At 45.8% G+C, this 17,541-nt stretch overlaps 1 protein-coding gene across 1 annotated transcript in view; it reads left to right on the plus strand.

The window, feature by feature from the left end:
• LOC135911221 (receptor-type tyrosine-protein phosphatase mu-like) overlaps positions 1-17,541 on the plus strand; it is a 115,790-nt gene that overhangs the window by 79,263 nt on the left and 18,986 nt on the right. Inside the window, exons 13-15 of the mRNA XM_070526298.1 lie at positions 4,803-4,879; positions 5,953-6,081; positions 9,925-10,068. Coding sequence (XP_070382399.1) covers positions 4,803-4,879; positions 5,953-6,081; positions 9,925-10,068 — 350 coding nt within the window. The remainder of the gene's footprint in view (positions 1-4,802; positions 4,880-5,952; positions 6,082-9,924; positions 10,069-17,541) is intronic.

Raw genomic sequence — 17,541 nt, forward strand, 5'->3', positions numbered from 1 at the left:
GTGCCCGTGCAACCACTGTAGTAAATGTCATCCTGTGCAAAAGGGTGGGAGCAAGGCTCTTACACGTCCCAGTTTACCTCCATTACGACGTACTGCGACGGGTGGACGGACGGACGGACGGACGGACGGACGGACGGACGGACGGACGGACGGACGGACGGACGGACGGACGGATGGATGGATGGATGGATGGATGGATGGATGGATGGATGGATGGATGCCGGACGGATGGATGGATGGATGGATGGATGGATGGATGGATGGATGGATGGATGGATGGATGGATGGATGGATGGATGGATGGATGGATGGATGGATGGATGGATGGATGGATGGACGGACGGACGGACGGACGGATGGATGGATGTATGGACGGACGGACGGACGGACGGACGGACGGACGGACGGACGGACGGACGGACGGACGGACGGACGGACGGACGGACGGACGGACGGACGGACGGACGGACGGACGGACAGACAGACAGACAGACAGACAGACAGACAGACAGACAGACAGACAGACAGATGGATGGATGGATGGATGGATGGATGGATGGATGGATGGATGGATGGATGGATGGATGGATGGATGGATGGATGGATGGATGGATGGATGGATGGATGTTATGAGCATTCCCTTTGGAGGAGGGCGGTGGGTTGCACCACCAAGCTCTTGCTATTGTGCTGCCTAATGTCCTACCTAGGTTAAACAAGAAAATCTGAAAAAAAAAACTATGAATTCCCACAAGGAAATTTTCTGATCCCATATTGCGAACTTTGATTTTGTACGTCTCCGTTTTTTTGTCGTTTCCCTATATACTTTTGTTCCACCAATCCTTCAATCGCCTCTTTAATTGTGGATGGATGGATGGATGTCATGAGCGTCCCCTTTGGAATGGGGTGGCGGGTTGCGCCATCAAGCCCTTGCTATTATACTGCCTAATGTCCTACCTACGTTAAAAAAAAACACGATGAACTTTTACAACCAAATTTTCTAATCCCCTATTGCGAACTGTGCTTTTGTACGTCTCTGTATTTTTTTGTCGTTTCCCTACTTTTCTTCCACCAGTCCTCCAATCGCCTCTTACTAATCCATATTGCGGACATGTTTGCTTTACCACTGCTCCCGATGAACCCAAGGGCTTCAAGGAGGCCAGTGGTGCATAAATCGACCGCTGGGTAGACGTGTTCACAATCTAATAAAACATACTCCATAGTTTCCCTAGCTTTACGGCAGCAAGCACATGCTTCTTCTTCCGTCTTATATCTCGCTTTATAGGTGCGTGTTGTAAGGCATCCTGATCTCGCTTCGAAAAGTAATAAGCTTCCAAAAAAATGAAGCGCCAACGGTAACGGCACACAAAGAAGCAACAAAAGACAGGAAGCGCCTTGTCCTGTCTTTTGTTCCTTTGTGTGCCGTTACCGTTGGCGCTTCATTTTTTTGGAAGCTATGCACCAACTAGCTGCAGAACGTGTTTTACTTTAATAAGCTTCCCTTTGAGTTATCATGAATCGTTTCTATCGTGATTTCGTTTTTTCCTCTTAAGTAGTTACTCATGGCAGGTTTCTTTTCCATTGCCATCACCCATGAGATAATTTCAGCCTCTCTGACTTTCCGCTTGACGTTCTTTGTTGCTGTGTTGCCCACCCTAGAGGCCGCATACTTGCTGGTAAGCTTCCTAGTTCTTTTCCTCCACTGAATTATTGCTTTCCCTGAACAGATACCTCAACACTATCCCAGCCCATTTACTTTCATCCACATTCCTCAGTCATTCTTCACACTCAATATTACTGGGAGCTTCCCTCACTTCAAAACCAGTCCAGCCCATATCACCCTGCACAGCTTCATTTGTAGTCTTCCCGTGAGCGCCCAATGCGAGGCGTCCCACTGACCTTTGGTTCCCATCGAGTGCTGATTTTACCCCTGATTTAAAGCAAACAACCGCATTTCCAAAAGTAAGTCCTGGAAACATTACACCTTTCCACATACCTCGGACCGCCTCGTGCCTATTGTATCCCCATAGCGCTCTGTGCTTCATTATGGCGACGCTCCTAGATGGCGGCGCCATGCCTGTCACGAACCTATAAAGCGAGATATAAGAAGAAAGAAGAAGCATGTGCTTGTTGCGGTAAAGTTAGGGAAACGATGGAGCATGTTTTATTAGAATGTGAAGACGACTACACAGCGATCGGTTTAGGCACCACTGGCCTCCTTGAAGCCCTTGGGTTCAGCCGGAGCAGGGAAAAGTAAACATGTCCGCAAAAGAGATTAGTAACAGGCGATTGGAAGATCGGTGGAAGAAAAGTAGGGAAACGACAAAAACGTAGACGTACAAAAGCAAAGTTCGCAATAGGGAGTCAGAACATTTTGGCTCTTTTGTTCTTGCTTAACCTAGGTAGGACATTAGGCAGTATAATAGCAAGTGCTTGGGGGCGCAACCCACCGCCCCGTTACAAAGGCGACGCTCATAACATCCATCCATCCATCCAGGCACGTACGCAGGATAACCTTTCAGGAAGGGGGGGGGGGGGGGGGGGGTTGAGCTTATGGGCAGGCTTATGTACACTTCAGAACGTGAAGTCGCGGCTGTATCTGGAATCGCTGAAGATACAAAAAAAACGTCACACGCTCAATCGAAATGAGGGAACCCTCCTTCCGTCATACACGCGCTGCTTACGTCACGTTCTGAAGTGTACATAAGCTCCCATGAGCCTTCCGTCACACCATTGTGAACAAGGCTTCCGTAGCGAAGCCGAAACGTCTTTTAGATTTATTCATTTTTAGCACTCCTATTGGTTGGTGTCCTTCATTTTATTACTTCATGCTTCATCCCGACCAGACAGGATTCCATCGAACCCTCGATTTCATATTGAAATACCGGGCCGACTCGCGGTGGAGGTGAAGCAGGCGTTACGCACTCCCCATACGTAGACCCTTCCCGAAGATTCCGAAGGGCGCGTTATAGGTTACCGAGTCCACAGGGGTACGTGCCATTGATCTTGGACCCTTTTTGCACTATCACCAGTATCGGCCCACATGATTTCCTTCTGTTGTTAACTGCCGAAGTTAGTCATACACTGCTTTCGCTGTAAAAGGCAGCAAAATGTTGACCGCCGAGTAGATTGGTTTGTGGACGCTTTAGGAATGTGTGTCAGGAGCGGTGCCTTGAGCGGATGGGGGGAGGGGGGGGGGTGTGCCGCTTAATTTCGGGCGGACTTCCCCCCCCCCCTGGGTACGTGCCTGCGTCCATCCATCCAGAAAGCATATTTTAGTCATTGGCGCTGACGTCACATCCATTACAGGAAGTTGATTGGGGACTCCGGCATGAAATACTTTCGTATTGAAAGAAACGGGTGTTTACGCCAGTAGGTAAGACTCTCGGCTTCTGAGTGTGGGGTCATAGGTTTGGGACACACCAGCGCCACCTTTCTTTCCTTTCAATCAATCAATTCAATTTTAGTGATAAGTAAATTAGTACATGAACAGTTGTATACAGCAAGAGGTCCCAAAGTAAAAACTGCAGGCGCGACACTTTATGATGAATGGTGAATCAAGAAATAAAGGAAACCTTCAAGGTGTCCGTTAGCCAACTTATAGCGCAACGTTAGCCGGGCTTACTGAAGTACTTCTGGACATCCACGGCTACAATATGTTTCAGGACAGCTACTAGACTTTTGAATTAGCCATGCGAGACGTCTTTTAGACATTAAAAATTAAAAAAACTGCTTGCGTGTTTCATTGGAAGCGTCAAAATATGTAACACAATCCGAACACAATTACATTGCATCCTCTCAAGAGGAGAAAGCTGTACTCATGGCCTTGCTCCCGCCGCTTCGCACGTCCCTCCTCGTTCCTTGCTTGGCGAGCATCCTCCGCCGTAGGCCTACTTCGGAGGCAATCCGCTAGGCCCCTGGTGAGCGTCCTTCATCGCCGTCTCACTCGCTTCGCTGTCGACTGTCACCACAACCGCTGCCACCACCACGTGACGTCAGCGACGCAACACCTGTTTTTTCTATCTGCGCGCGCCGGTCGTTCTCCTCTCCAGCAGCCGCTAGCTCGGAGAAAGTAACGTGGTTTATTTTGTATCACTCCACTAGACTCGTCGTTTTCTTTTCAAGGCCATCGGGCAGCGAGCCACCTAAGGCTTTCCCCTTTATATAAACGCAAGCTTATGTAAGATTTGTCGCATTGCGTATAAGGGTAGAGCACATGCGCGCCAGTTGCGTTTTATGCAAAAGACGCAGGAATGAAATGGGAAGATTTATGGTGTTTCATTATCAACCACTTCACGAAAGTTTCGTTTCTCATGGATTGGATCTGCATATTTTTTGTCTGTCTTTCTGAGGTGTTGTAATTGGTTATGCGGCTTATACGCGGAAAGATGCGTATATTCGTTCGTTTTGAATGCTTCCAAAACATCAACAGCTGAAATTAGAGCTGTAGCGAATATCGAGTAGCTTAAATTTCAATCGAGCATTCGAAACTACCGAATATTCGCACATTGCTACATTTAGCACTATCTCTCGCTGCAAAATTGATCTTTAAGTTAGTGTCGTATTTGTGAATAATTTGTCGTCGTTTCGCATCATGGTGTGCCGCACAACAGTTTAAAACCTGTACTTTGGACAATGTAATAAATTTTTAATCATAATATAAGGCATGTAATTGCGATTTCATGCTTTATTTAATGAAAAACGGGTGCGTGAGCACACCTATAGCGCGTTTTCTAAGCCAGTTGATCATTTATAATTTGTAGAACTAAGTTAAACTCAAACTCTTTAAACGTCTATGTTCTTAGCCGACAGCAAGAGGCCTCTACTGAATGTGACAACGGACCACGGCAAGACGGATTACATCAATGCCGTGTATGTCGATGTGAGTACCAAAATTGCACGTGGAATCTCCTGTGCGAGTGATGCCTAAGCATTTGTTACTAATCACCTGCTGTCTCGTCGTTTTGTGCTGCTGTCTTTGGTATAATCGCGAGAAACACCACGAAATAATCGCGAAACGGAGAAACGCCGAAATGTCAACCGAGACCAGCACGAGACGACAAAGAAGAGGCGAGCTGCAGCAACGTTCAGTCATGTTGTGTGACCTGCGTAGGCCGTAGTGAACGCTTCCCTCTTACTCGGCACGCAACTTGTCCTGCATTCTTCGACTAGTGATTGTTGAGCAGTGTGAAGGGCGGGAGCGCTGTTATGTCGCACTCCTAACGCCTTTTGAAGTAGATGTACTCGTTCGATGCAAGCATGTCATTTATTGGCACTTGCTATTTCGACCATGAGAAAGAACCTCCTACAGCAGAAAGGCAAACTTTCTTTTTTTGCTTGTTCTTGTTTTTCCTTTTGCACCTTAAAGGAGAGCAGAGAGGTTAATAAGCGCAAGAAGTGGTTGGCTGCACCAGTCTAAAGAAGTGAAAAGGTGATGCAAGAATGATAAGCATAAAGTAGGACACCAGAGATTGCGCATGCAAGATACGCAGAGAAGTTGGAATGTTCTGCAGTGCGTTAGATAGATTCCTTTTCCTCATAGATATCAAAAACAGCAGCAGTGCCTATGCCGTTTTCTGTAGTTCTAATTAGTTCTAATGTGGACGACGAAGCTTCTAATTGCCATTGTTCCCCATGATGTGTGCATAGCCGAAGGCATCTAGACACGGCAACTTCACTACAGTTGAGGCTTCTGTCTTGGTGACTTGAAAATTTCAAGCAACATTCTGCAAAGGAAAAAAAACGTTAGGAAAGAATAGTAAGCTGGGCGAGCTGGTACTGATTCACACCGTTATCCTTAATACTTTAACTAGGAAAACCGATTAGCAGAAAACTAGCTTCAGGAAAGTATCGGACTTCTCATATATTGTGCACTTCGCATGATAGCAACATACTTAAATTCAGTCTTCAGTGCTCCCCCGTTCCCTACAAACTAATTTTTCTTTGTTTCTACAGGGGTTTAGGAAACCCAACGCCTTTCTCGTGACACAGATGCCTTTGAACGGCACGCTGGACGACTTCTGGGAAATGGTCGCCTCCTCTGGCTCTGTAACTGTGGTTACATTGGGACCGCTGCCAGACGAGGTATCCTTGACAGATTTTCTACAGAAAGCGAAAAAAAAACGTTCGAAGTTTAATGTTGTTCTACTATTTTCTTTTTTTTCTTGTGGCTGCAATTTTGCGTTCAGCAAAGGCGGGAGCATAATCAGTTTGCTTTGTGATAGTCACGAGTCGAATTCGCAACACTTGGCGTTCGTAAAGCTTTTTACTATTGACCGCCAGGCTTCAATATTTAATATGTGCAACAACATGACAGGCTTGGATTTGCTCTTACGAACAGTTATTGTACATAAGCTTTTGTGTGCATGAGAGAGGAGAGAGAGAGAGACAGAACTGGCCAGAACATTTAGTGTAAATTCTCTTTTTTTTTATAGAGCAGGAACAACTCCGGCCTTTTCAGCGCTTACAAAGCTATGACCACTTCGAGTGTCTGCTGTCTGGTCATACTATGTGGAAGTCAAAATGTCAAGGCATCCAACGAATTTTTAAGACAGTTTTAAAATCAACCCTTAGTCTATTTGTGGTGAGCTTCGGAGAAATGCTGAACACTCTTCGACACATTAGAGCTTCCAGGAGCTGTCCGCTGTCCAGTCGGCGTTACCTGAATTGAACTGAATTGAATTGAACCTTTATTGTCATCTGTTGTACATGAAGGATGGCAGGAGTAAAAACTGCACACAAGCAGCTTGACTAGCTCCCACTACTTACAAAGGGGCCGCAAAGCAGTGACATGAAATTGCAAACATAAGATATCAAACATGACATCGGATAATTATCGCAACAATAATTCAGAATTATTTCAAAAGAAAGTTTAGCAGAATACAATAGTTATTACTCAAGCATAAAAAATAGAAGGGTGCGAATATACGCGCATGTTGAAAAGACAGAATTGGATTACTGTTATACAATATGATATATCACGCGTATAATGAAAGGCTGTTATAAATTAGCACTAAGGTTATAAAACGAATGCTATAACATCTGTTGAAGTCATATTTTCAATGTTCACATTAATGCCAATAAGATCATTGAACAAGTTTGGAATAACATTGTATAGAATCTGGTCGCCATAACTTTAGTGCATGATCGGGGCACTAACTGGCGTGTATCATATTTATTTCCAGTGGGCTTAAGGTTGGCCAGTTCAGAAATCATTGTTCTTTATTTAAGTTAGTTCTTTATTACTTTACAAATGTCGGACTGCAAAGATTCTGCATACATATTAATTTATATTTTTCTTGTATGTAATTAACAGAATGAATAGACGCTTTTTTAGCAACAATTTTAAGAAATCTATATTGAAGTCTTGTAAACTTATCAATGTGTGTTTGACAAATGGTTTCAAATTATGCCGCTTCCTATCCAGCTTTTGGGGGTTTAGGATTTTGTGGCTCCTCGTGACCAGAGTAGCCTGCCGATCCCTCGCTGTTTACAGAAGGATGTGTGGAACATTTGGTGGATGTCGAACGAAAGAGTTCAATGCATGGCGACTGTATAAGAGCAAACATTAGGAGTTCGTGATCGAAAGTATTATGAGCGTCCAAGTGTAGCACACTGCCGTCAGCGTTGCTGTCTTTCCGTTTCCTTCTTGGCACAGTACAGTTTAACAGGTTGCGTTATTGACTCATAAGCTGAAATATCCCGAACCACAGCAATCGCCTTGTCATGCACTGAAAACTCTCGTGCAACGTTCCCGTGGGAAGGAACCATGGAGAATACAGCTGCTCAAGGTGTTTGCAATTGGCTGCAATACCATACGTGGTAGCCCAATTGCTGCCACGTAACGGGTTTCAGGATCACGTCGTAGTAAAAACAATAGGTGCGAGATAGATGTGTTACCTTGCTTCGCATCAGATGTTTGGAGAGAAAAAAAGAAAGGGCGCTCCAATCCACGCTGTGAAGGCTGTTGGCCAGCCAAGCTGTGGTATCACCTGATCCGGTCTGCCAATGTGATGTTGCCTTGAACTGCGTTCTGCCCAGCCTGAGCACGGCGCTGTTGTGCACACTGACGTCGCTGCGCCTTTCGTTGCTCGTCGTATTCGCGCTACTCTTGGCGAGCCCTAACTATGCGTGGCCTTTCCATAGCGTTATCACAACACGAATGAAATTAGTTAGGCGAGTTCTTCTTTACATGTGAAAGTGTGGTTACATCCCTCCCTGCTTCTTTATGCTACAGTTGCCAGGAGGCTTATGCAACCATAATTTTCACTGGAAAACGCTTGTGGCAAACGCTACGTGCGAAGGCGAGCTTTCTTTTTCTTTTTTTTCCCCTCGAGGCAGGTGCCGCCGCTTCCTCGCCGGCTGGATGGATGTTATGAGCGTCCCCTTTGGAATGGGGCGGTGGGTTGCGCCACCAAGCTCTTGCTACTATACTGCCTAATATCCTACCTAGGTTAAACAATGAAAAAAGAAAAAAAAACACTATGGACTACCACGTCCACATTTTCTGATCCCCTATTGCGGACTGTGCTTTTGTACGTCTACGTCTTTCGTCGTTTTCCTACTTTTCTTCCACCAATCCTGCAATCGCCTCTTACTAATGTCTATCGCGGACGTGTTTGCTTTACCACTACTCCCGCTGAACCCAAGGGCTTCAAGGAGGCCAATGGTGCCTAAATCAACCACTGGGTAGACGCCTTCACATTCTAATAACACATGCTCCGTCGTTTCCCTAGATTTACCGCAGCAAGCACATGCTTCTTCTTCCTTCTTATATCTCGCTTTATAGGTGCGTGTTCTAAGGCATCCCGATCTCGCTTCGAAAAGTAATGAGCTTCCCTTTGAGTTATCATAAATGGTTTCTTTCCTGATTTCGTTGTTTCCTCTTAAGTAGTTACTCATGACAGGTTTCCTTTCCATTGCCGCCACGCATGAGATTAATTCAGCCTCTCTGACTTTCTGCTTGACCTTCTTTGTTGCTGTGTTGCCCTTCCCCGCCCCCCCCCCCCCACAGGCCGCATACTTGCTGGTAAGCTTCGTAGTTCTTTTCCTCCACTGTGAATCGATGTTTTTCCTGTACAGATACCTGAACACTCTCCCAGCCCATTTAATTTCTTATGTATTCCTCAGCCGTTCTTCATACTCAATTTTACTGCGAGCTTCCCTCACTTCAAAACTAGTCCAGCGTATATCCCCCTGCACAGCTTCATTTGTAGTCTTCTCGTGAGCGCCCAATGCGAGGTGACCCACTGACCTTTGGTTCCCGTCGAGTCCTGATTGTACCCCTGATTTAAAGCAAACAACCGCATTTCCAAAAGTAAGTCCTGGAACCATTAACCGCATGCGCGGAAGTGAGCGCCATCTGGTGTTTCTGCAAGGAACCCAGCGGCGCACGCGACGCACGCCTTCCGCTGTGATTGGTTAAATTGTCTGGCGACGGAGACATAGAAATCCCCGGATCCTAGTCATATGCAGCTTCGCTGTAAAAATTATCACGTGTTTCGTACTGAAATATTAAAACAATTAGCTCCTCTAATTTACACAACAAGGAATCAAACTCTGGGCACTTCCATGCGAAAACTGCAATATGATCGATTATCAGGCACGCCATAGGGGGAGAACTCCGGAATAATTTTTAGCTCCTGAGACTCTGTAATAGCGCACCTAAATCTAAGAACACGAGCGTTTTTGCATCTCCCCCCTTAAAGTGTTGCTGACCGGGCCGAAATATAGAACCCCCACTTCACGCTTTGAAGTGAAACGCTGTAGCGTCAAAGCCACCACGTCGGTTTCTATGTGATTCGGAGAGGTTTATCAGGGTTTGGTAATGCCTTGTGTGATGCAGTACACGCACAATATACATTGCGTCGAGATTGTGTTCCTTGTCTTATTTGTGTCACAACTGTTCTTTTCCTCGCGATGTTACAGACAACACTGATGTTCTGGCCAGACTTCAACAGCTCTTCCAAGCATGGCAAAATTACAGTAGAGCACAGAGAGAGCACAGGTTTCCCAAGCCTGGTTGTGCGAAGTTTCAACATCTGCCAAAACGAGGTCAGTAACACTGAACAGGTGAGTAGACACTGAAATAACACTGCAACCCTTCAAAAGGTATATAAAGTTCGCACCTTTGAAGCCGTAGTCGTTGCAGTGTTTGAGCACCGGATCTCGCAAATACGGGCATCGTTAGGAGACAAAGAAGGCCGGCGGACACGAGGAGTCGCTGGGGCTAATCGTATCCAGAGGCACGCGGAAGTATTTGCGTGAGTCAGCAGTCTATCCCTTTAACGCAGGGTGAACGTGCACACTGGAATAATATGCAACGAAACATCTATGGTGATAATGTTGATAGCTGGTAATACGCGTATTTATTTATTTATTTATTTATTTATTTATTTATTTATTTATTTATTTATTTATTTATTTGTCTATTTATTTATTTATTTGTTTATTTGTCTATTTATTTATTTATTTACTTACTTATTGAAGTTACCCCTAAAGGCCTTCTGTTTGAGGGTTTTACATGGGTGCGGGGGGGGGGGGGGGGGGGAGGTGGTCTGGTACGAATGAAGTTGCAGCAGTATGAATACGATTCCCAGCAAACGATAATCAACAACTTCACTGTGCAGGCGTATAAAAAATACAAAATAATAAAGTAAAATAGGTACACGAAAATTGAGGTCACTGTCGCACATATATGTGCATGTTACATGAACACACAAATGTAGAAACTCGAGTTCTTGGTTATTGGTTGTTAAATGAAAACGAATAAAGAACGTAGTGAAACAAAGATACAAAATTCGGTAACGAATAAAGTAGAGCGTAAACGTATAAAGTGCCGTAAGTTGAATAAAAGTGCAAAATACAATTAAACATACAGGAAAATCTCGTTAATTAATAAACGCACTATGCGAAGAACAAACCAGCAGAATAGTAATCAGGCGGTTGCTGCCTGTGCTTTGTCTTGAATGAGATCTTGAAATCTGCTGACAGTTTCTGTAGCGATGTGTGTGGTATGAAAGATTCAGCTTAGTGCTTTGAGCGGAACGTTATCTGTGTTACTTTGTTAGGATGGTCCCTTCGAGGAAAGATAGCTGCTGGCTGCAGGGAAAAGTCGCCATGGATGGATGTGTGTGAAGTATAAAGCACAGTAAGTTGAATAAAAGTTTAAATGCAATTTTCCATGAACCTTACGGAAAAGCGATAAGCGAGCAAGTTTACGGCGATGCGGAAGCCCTTGGACTTCAGCGCGGTTTTTTTAAAGCAGGGACACTAGCGAACGGTGAGTATTCAGAGTAGACGAAGCGAACGGCACTGTTATCAAGGGCTTGGATGTCGTTAATAATGCACGGTTTATAAGCATCCCAGATGGCAGGTGCATATTCAATTTTAGGTCGGATTAGCGTGTTGTAAGCAGGTTTACGAAGGTAAATAGGCGCTTGTCTAATGTTACGTTTAAGACGGCCGAGAGAACCATTCGCGGAAGCAAGGGTTGTGTTAATATAGTAATCCTAGGATAAGTCAGATTGTGAATGCTGGTCAAGGTACTTGTACATTGATGTCAGTTCAACAAAGCTATCGTTTAATTTGTAAGACGATGGTACACGGTGTTTGTCGGTTAGTAAGTGACATAACCTTTGTTTTACTGTGGATAAGTGACATTAGCGAGGATGAGCGCCATGAACGCATCGTGTTAAGATCGGACTGTAAGCTAGCTCAGCTGGTCGGTGATGCAGGGTACGTTATTATACCGGTTTTTTCAGCGAACACTTTCAAACACGCTTTTTTAAATTCCCTGTGGCACATAGCACAATTCTACTTCATGAGCTGGTCTGCTCGAAGAGACGAACATGGGCAAACAATTGAAATGCATATTAGGCTAATCAACCAGAAATTACTAAGTAAGTTTTTAACTATTTACCTCACGACATAAATTGCAATTTACCAATTCCAGCAGGGGAGTTCACGAGTTCGATTCAGCTGGAACGAATTCTCGGGGTGACATTAGTTCCGAGGCATTAATTCCCGAACCTTGCGGAGAAATCCATTGGCATTCCACTTGCTTTTGTGCTTCAGTGCATGAAACAACGTCTTTTTTTTTAAGAAAGTGGAATGACAGTGCATTTTTACCGTAAGTCTGTCGCCGCATACTGTCGGCCACATCGTCCTATATACGACATGGTGCACCCTCTGTTCTCATCACCAATCGCGGTGCAGCATTCGCAACCGAATTTGAGCAGGGCGTTCTTCAGCTGACGCATAGCTCTCACCACAGGAGCACGGCGTATCATCCCCAAACAAACGGAGCGTCTCAACAGAACGCTGACTGATATGCTTTCCAAGTATATCAACGTAAAGCATGAGACTTGGGACGAGATTTTGCCATATACGTGACATGTGCTGATAACACTGCTGTACGAGACACCACACAGTTTACGTCATTCGAACTCGTATACGGGCGCCACGTCACGTCAACACTTGACGCCATGATACCTGTGGCTGACAATAGCCCGACCAACGAACACGTCGAAGAGGTCGTACAAAGAGCCGAACAGGCACGCCAGCTTGCTCGGCATCGTATCCGGATCCAACAGCATGCCGACACCCTTCGGTACAATCAGGGTCGACGCGACGTCCGTTAGAATACCGGCGCCTTCGTGTGAGTCTCGATGCCCATCCGTCGCCGTGGACTCTCGGCAAAGTTGCTCCGCCGGTATTTTGGTCCCTACAAGGTTACACGCCGCCTCAGTGACGTGACCTACGAAGTCGTCCCCTGCAGTTCTGACCTCGGTTCGCTCCGTCGCCGTCCTCGCACTTAAGTTGTTCATGTATAGTGCGCATGAAGCCGCATTATGCGCGTACGTGAACGTTGCACCTCAGGAGCTCCATTTCTTGCCGTCAACTCCGCTGAAAGATCTTTCTGACGCGACCGAGATGGTCAATTTTCGCACGGGGGCCAACTGAACAATGATTGTGGGGCTTCCGCACCGGAGGAATAAGGCACGCGCCAAGGTGCACGCCGTGATCGATGATGAAGCGCGTTGGCTGCACATTCTTCTTCTGGCCGGCGATTAAAGAGACAGCGTCTATTTTTCCAGCCTCCGTATTCAACCTACGTTGCAATATCTCGTAAATGGTGTAATCTACACAATTATTTTCAAGTGGATATGCCTTGCAATCTCCCTCGCTAGAATTTGTAAATTGCAACATGTGCCATAACGTAATTAGTTACAAACCTAGTTAGTGAACATTTGTTAATTATTCGATTATGCATTTCAACTTTTTGTCCAAGTAATGCCCGCTTCTTTGAGTACACCAGCTCATGGACTAGAATTGTGCTGTCTGCCACAGGCGAGTTTTAAATATTTTTTTAAGTTTGTGCTGAAACAACCGGTATATGACGCAATCGCCGTCCAACAGTAATTCTGGATGACAATGAAGATGCAAGATCGTTCATATAGATTAAATATAGTAACTGTCCACTAACACTGCCCGAGGGCACACCAGAAGTGACGTTTCCGAACGATGAGGTACTCTCATTAACATAGGGTAATTTCACGCTAGATGATACGAAATATTTTGTTCTTGCTACAGAACGTTACGTGAACGTTAAACTGTTCCAATTCTGCAGTAGCCGGTGGTGTGGGACGCGGTGAAAAGCCTTTGACTAGTCAAGAAAGCTTCTGCATCACACTTGATTTCTGTTGCGGTTTATTTTCTGTTGCTGTGTGTATATTTTTCATGTGTCCTCGCTTGTGTCATCGCTTGTGAGAGCGCTTGTGTCGCCTTTTCTTGTAGTTGTATCCTCGTTGCGCTGTTTTACACTGAGTGAGTAAGGAAGCCGAGCATGGCATTACTGCGGCTTTCACCTGATTTGTTGAAGTTTCGACATCGTCGCTTATCTTATTACAAAGGTGGGCCAAGAAAACATCAAAAATATTAACCTGGAAGTGCCTGCGCGAGACAACTTACATGTTGACCATTTACAATTTCGAAATCTTGCAGAATAGGGAATTTCAAATGTAAAGCTAAGTAATACTGCCTCTCCTAAATTCCTGTTCTGTATTTCGCTCCCAACGGAAAGCCTGAGGGACAAAGCGTATGCAGGTCGCATGCAGTCACAAAATCTTGAACGAACGCAATGCGACTATCTCGAAAGCCTCCATTCGTTTCTCTTTTCACCAATACGGGCATTGCCAGCGTGACTTCAGTTCCTGCGCTTAGTGAGGGCTACACCACCTTCGACAACAAGATATGTAGTGGTACGGGATCGTGCTCTCGAGTTATACCATTAGAAAACTGTTGTGCGTTGTAATTTCTCGCTCCCGTTTTGCATGTTCATTACTGTGCACTTTATGTATGACCGAATAAGAACAGAAAGAGAGAGTAAAACAATAGAGGAACTTACTTGCTTATTAGGTTGTGCGTTGCTGTGGTATTTTTCCGCTGGTTTTATTGTTTCGTGCATGGAAACTTTAGGTGATCATATATACGTTTCACCAGGCCTACTTGTCGTTGCAATGCACATGTGAATCAGAATTTCATTTAGGATTATGTGTTATCTTGCACCTTTCAGGTAAAATAAACAATGTTCCAATTTAGAGTTGTGCAATACGATGACAACAGCCAGCGCCCAATAAAGCGAAAAGTCAGAGTCCGTCAAAATGTATTAAAATATACAAATATCTATTTGTAACTTAACTGTTATTATTGTACTTGTTTCTTGGCCGTTGCCTGAAAACCTCAATAGCTTGCCGGGGAGAAGCTTGTACGCCTAAATGCGCAAAGAGAACCATCAATCCAAATTATTAGTCAGGTGGTACACTCTACTTTGGAAACAACGTCATTAGTCCTATCATACTCATTGCTTGCAGACTGAGCACATGTTTTAAAAATTCACCCGCTCTACGAAGCATAGTGGAGCGGTAACATAGTCAACAGTTCGGCGAAAAGTCGTCTGGCCATGTAGCATATCTGGGGAAAAGTAGACTTTCGGTCACTAACCAAAAAAGGAAGTTAATTTACGTTTCGTAACCCATACAGTTTCCTTGTTCACAGTGCAGTGTATATGAAGTAATCGTCGATTTAGACACGCAGCACGTAACTTGGTGTTGGGTGTCGACTGCGAACCTGTCAGTTTCGGTGAGATGGTAGACACGCATGAACCAAACACGTGGCATTTTGTTCCAAGTTTATTCTAGGTTAATATAACTCGTGCTGCTTACTTAACTGACGACGAACTTATATCGTCTGTAGGAACCTGCAAGAAACCATAGAGGTTCAGATGCGTCAAGTAACTTCTGCTAGGTTATTGAGCAGACGCATTTGTGCTTTTCTTTAAGGAAGATACAACACAACGCTTAACTAAAAACTACTGTTATATCAGGCAAGCAAAACGAGAGTGGGGAACTGACGCCGCCTGAGGCGATGCTTAGCGTAAGTTTAATTTCTCTTAGAAAGTGTCATAGCTGATTAATCACCAACGTAAAAATTATGCGGATCCCACGCACTGTGGGAATCGATGTAAGCGAAGCTTTCTGTACTGTTGGATTTTATTGGCAATCATTAGCGGTGATGTTGACGGTGGCTGTTTAATTTTTTCAATGTTTGTTCTGTGAAGAAGAAAATCGGCATGCAGGCTAAAAAGCCCCGTTGCCATCGCGTAGCTCATACCCAGTTCGTTCACTGGCTGCGCCCTAGCTGCTGCTGCCGCGTTGGTCGCTGCTTCTCTAGGACCCGAATAAACCCCCCTTACAATTGGTGGAGGTGCCGGGTACAACAGGAATTCTGGAACTTCGCAACCGGACACTGCAGCCTGTCTTCATTATGCCGGAAAAAGGACCACCGCAACCATAACCCGCTGCCCCGGTGACTACCGTGGTCTGCCCCGGCCCATTGTGTCAACGCGACCCACCCATCTTCAGCGGTACTGAAGACCATGACGTAAAAGACTGGCTCGCTGACTACGACCGAGTGAGCATCCACAACCACTGGGACGACACCAAAAAACTGAATTACGTATCGTTTTATTTGAGCGGTGTCGCCAGCGTGTGGCACCGCAACCATGAACGTGATCTCACGACGTGGAAGGCCTCCAAAACTAATGTGAAGGAGGTATTCGGGCGCCCCGTCGTTCGCAAGCTTCGCGCCGAGCACCGTTTGCGCAGTCGTGCACAACAGTGCGGGGAGACATTTACTAGTTATATAGAAGGTGTTGTCGACCTCTGCAACTGCGTCGACGTCACAATGGCTGATGCCGAGAAGATCCGCCATATCTTAAAAGGCAACAGCCTTCCAGATGCTGTTGGTGAAAAATCCGGCGACAGTCTCTGAACTCGTCAGTCTCTGCTAAAGCTTCGACGAACTCCGCAAACAACGCATAGCCACCCGCCAATCTCCTCCTCAGGCGACTTCAATGTCGAGCTTGGCTGTTTTCCCGGATAACACGTCGCTGCTGCTGTAGATCAAGGAGTTCGTCCGTGAAGAGGTGGCTCGTCAGCTTTCGCTGATTCCCCTTACACACGGCCAGTCGAGTTCTCTGTTGGCGCCCGCTCTCCAATCTGTCATCAAGGAGCAGGTAGCCGACCACAATCCACCTTCTCTCCAGCAGGCTCCGGTTGTCGCTCCCCTGACGTACGCCGAAGTCGCTTCAAGGCCTGCACCACAGACCTACGGTCCCCTTCGCCCGCCTTTGCGCCCGCCCGTATCCGCTCCAGTCCGGTCACTGGGTGCAGTATGTACGACCACAAGATCATTGACGCACGGAAGACAATCGTCCAATTTGTTTTTATTCTAGAAGCGTACGGTGAGGGGCTAGTTTGTGGTTGGTGCGCATGCGTTCTGTTGTTGGTAGGAAAGAGGCGTTGGAGCATTAAACCAGTTGTTAGTCTGCGCCTGTGTCGTGTGGTTCTTTCTCTGTCTTGTCCTTTTTTTGCGCAGCTTTTCTTTGTTCTCATAATTGTTTTTATTGTGGCCGTGCTGGACACGTAGCACGTCACTGTCGCCTGCTTACACCGAACGTCCCCAACAATGTGCGTCATTATACGCCACGTTTCCAACAACGCCGTCACTATTCGGACACCTTTGAATCTCTTCCTGCCGTCGAAACTGCTTTCTTCGCTCGCCGTTCACCTTCTCCTCGCCGCCGCTCCCTTTCCCCCGTGCACCATCGGCGGAGCCCTCTGTGCCAGGAAAACTAAAAATCGCAGCTCAGGAGGCGAGAACTGCGGTGTCTGCGAAATGTATAAGTCCTCACACTTCCCCGAAAAACGTTATTGAAGTCGCAGTAGAAGGAACATTGACGCTAGCACTTGTCGACACCAGCGCTGCACTTTCAGCGATAGATGCCCGTATTTGCCGCAAGATAGGAAAAGTGACGACGCCTTCGGACTGCCAACGCGCAGCATGTCGAGCCATCTGGTCCTCTATATCATAGAATATAGGTCCTCTATATCATAGAATTCATCGTGCTGCCATCTCGTTCACACGAGGTCCTATTAGGTTGGGACTTTCTATCCACACATCATGCGATCATTGACTGCATCC

This window comes from Dermacentor albipictus, chromosome 9, assembly GCF_038994185.2.
Source record: "Dermacentor albipictus isolate Rhodes 1998 colony chromosome 9, USDA_Dalb.pri_finalv2, whole genome shotgun sequence".
Taxonomy (NCBI): Eukaryota; Metazoa; Arthropoda; class Arachnida; order Ixodida; family Ixodidae; genus Dermacentor; species Dermacentor albipictus.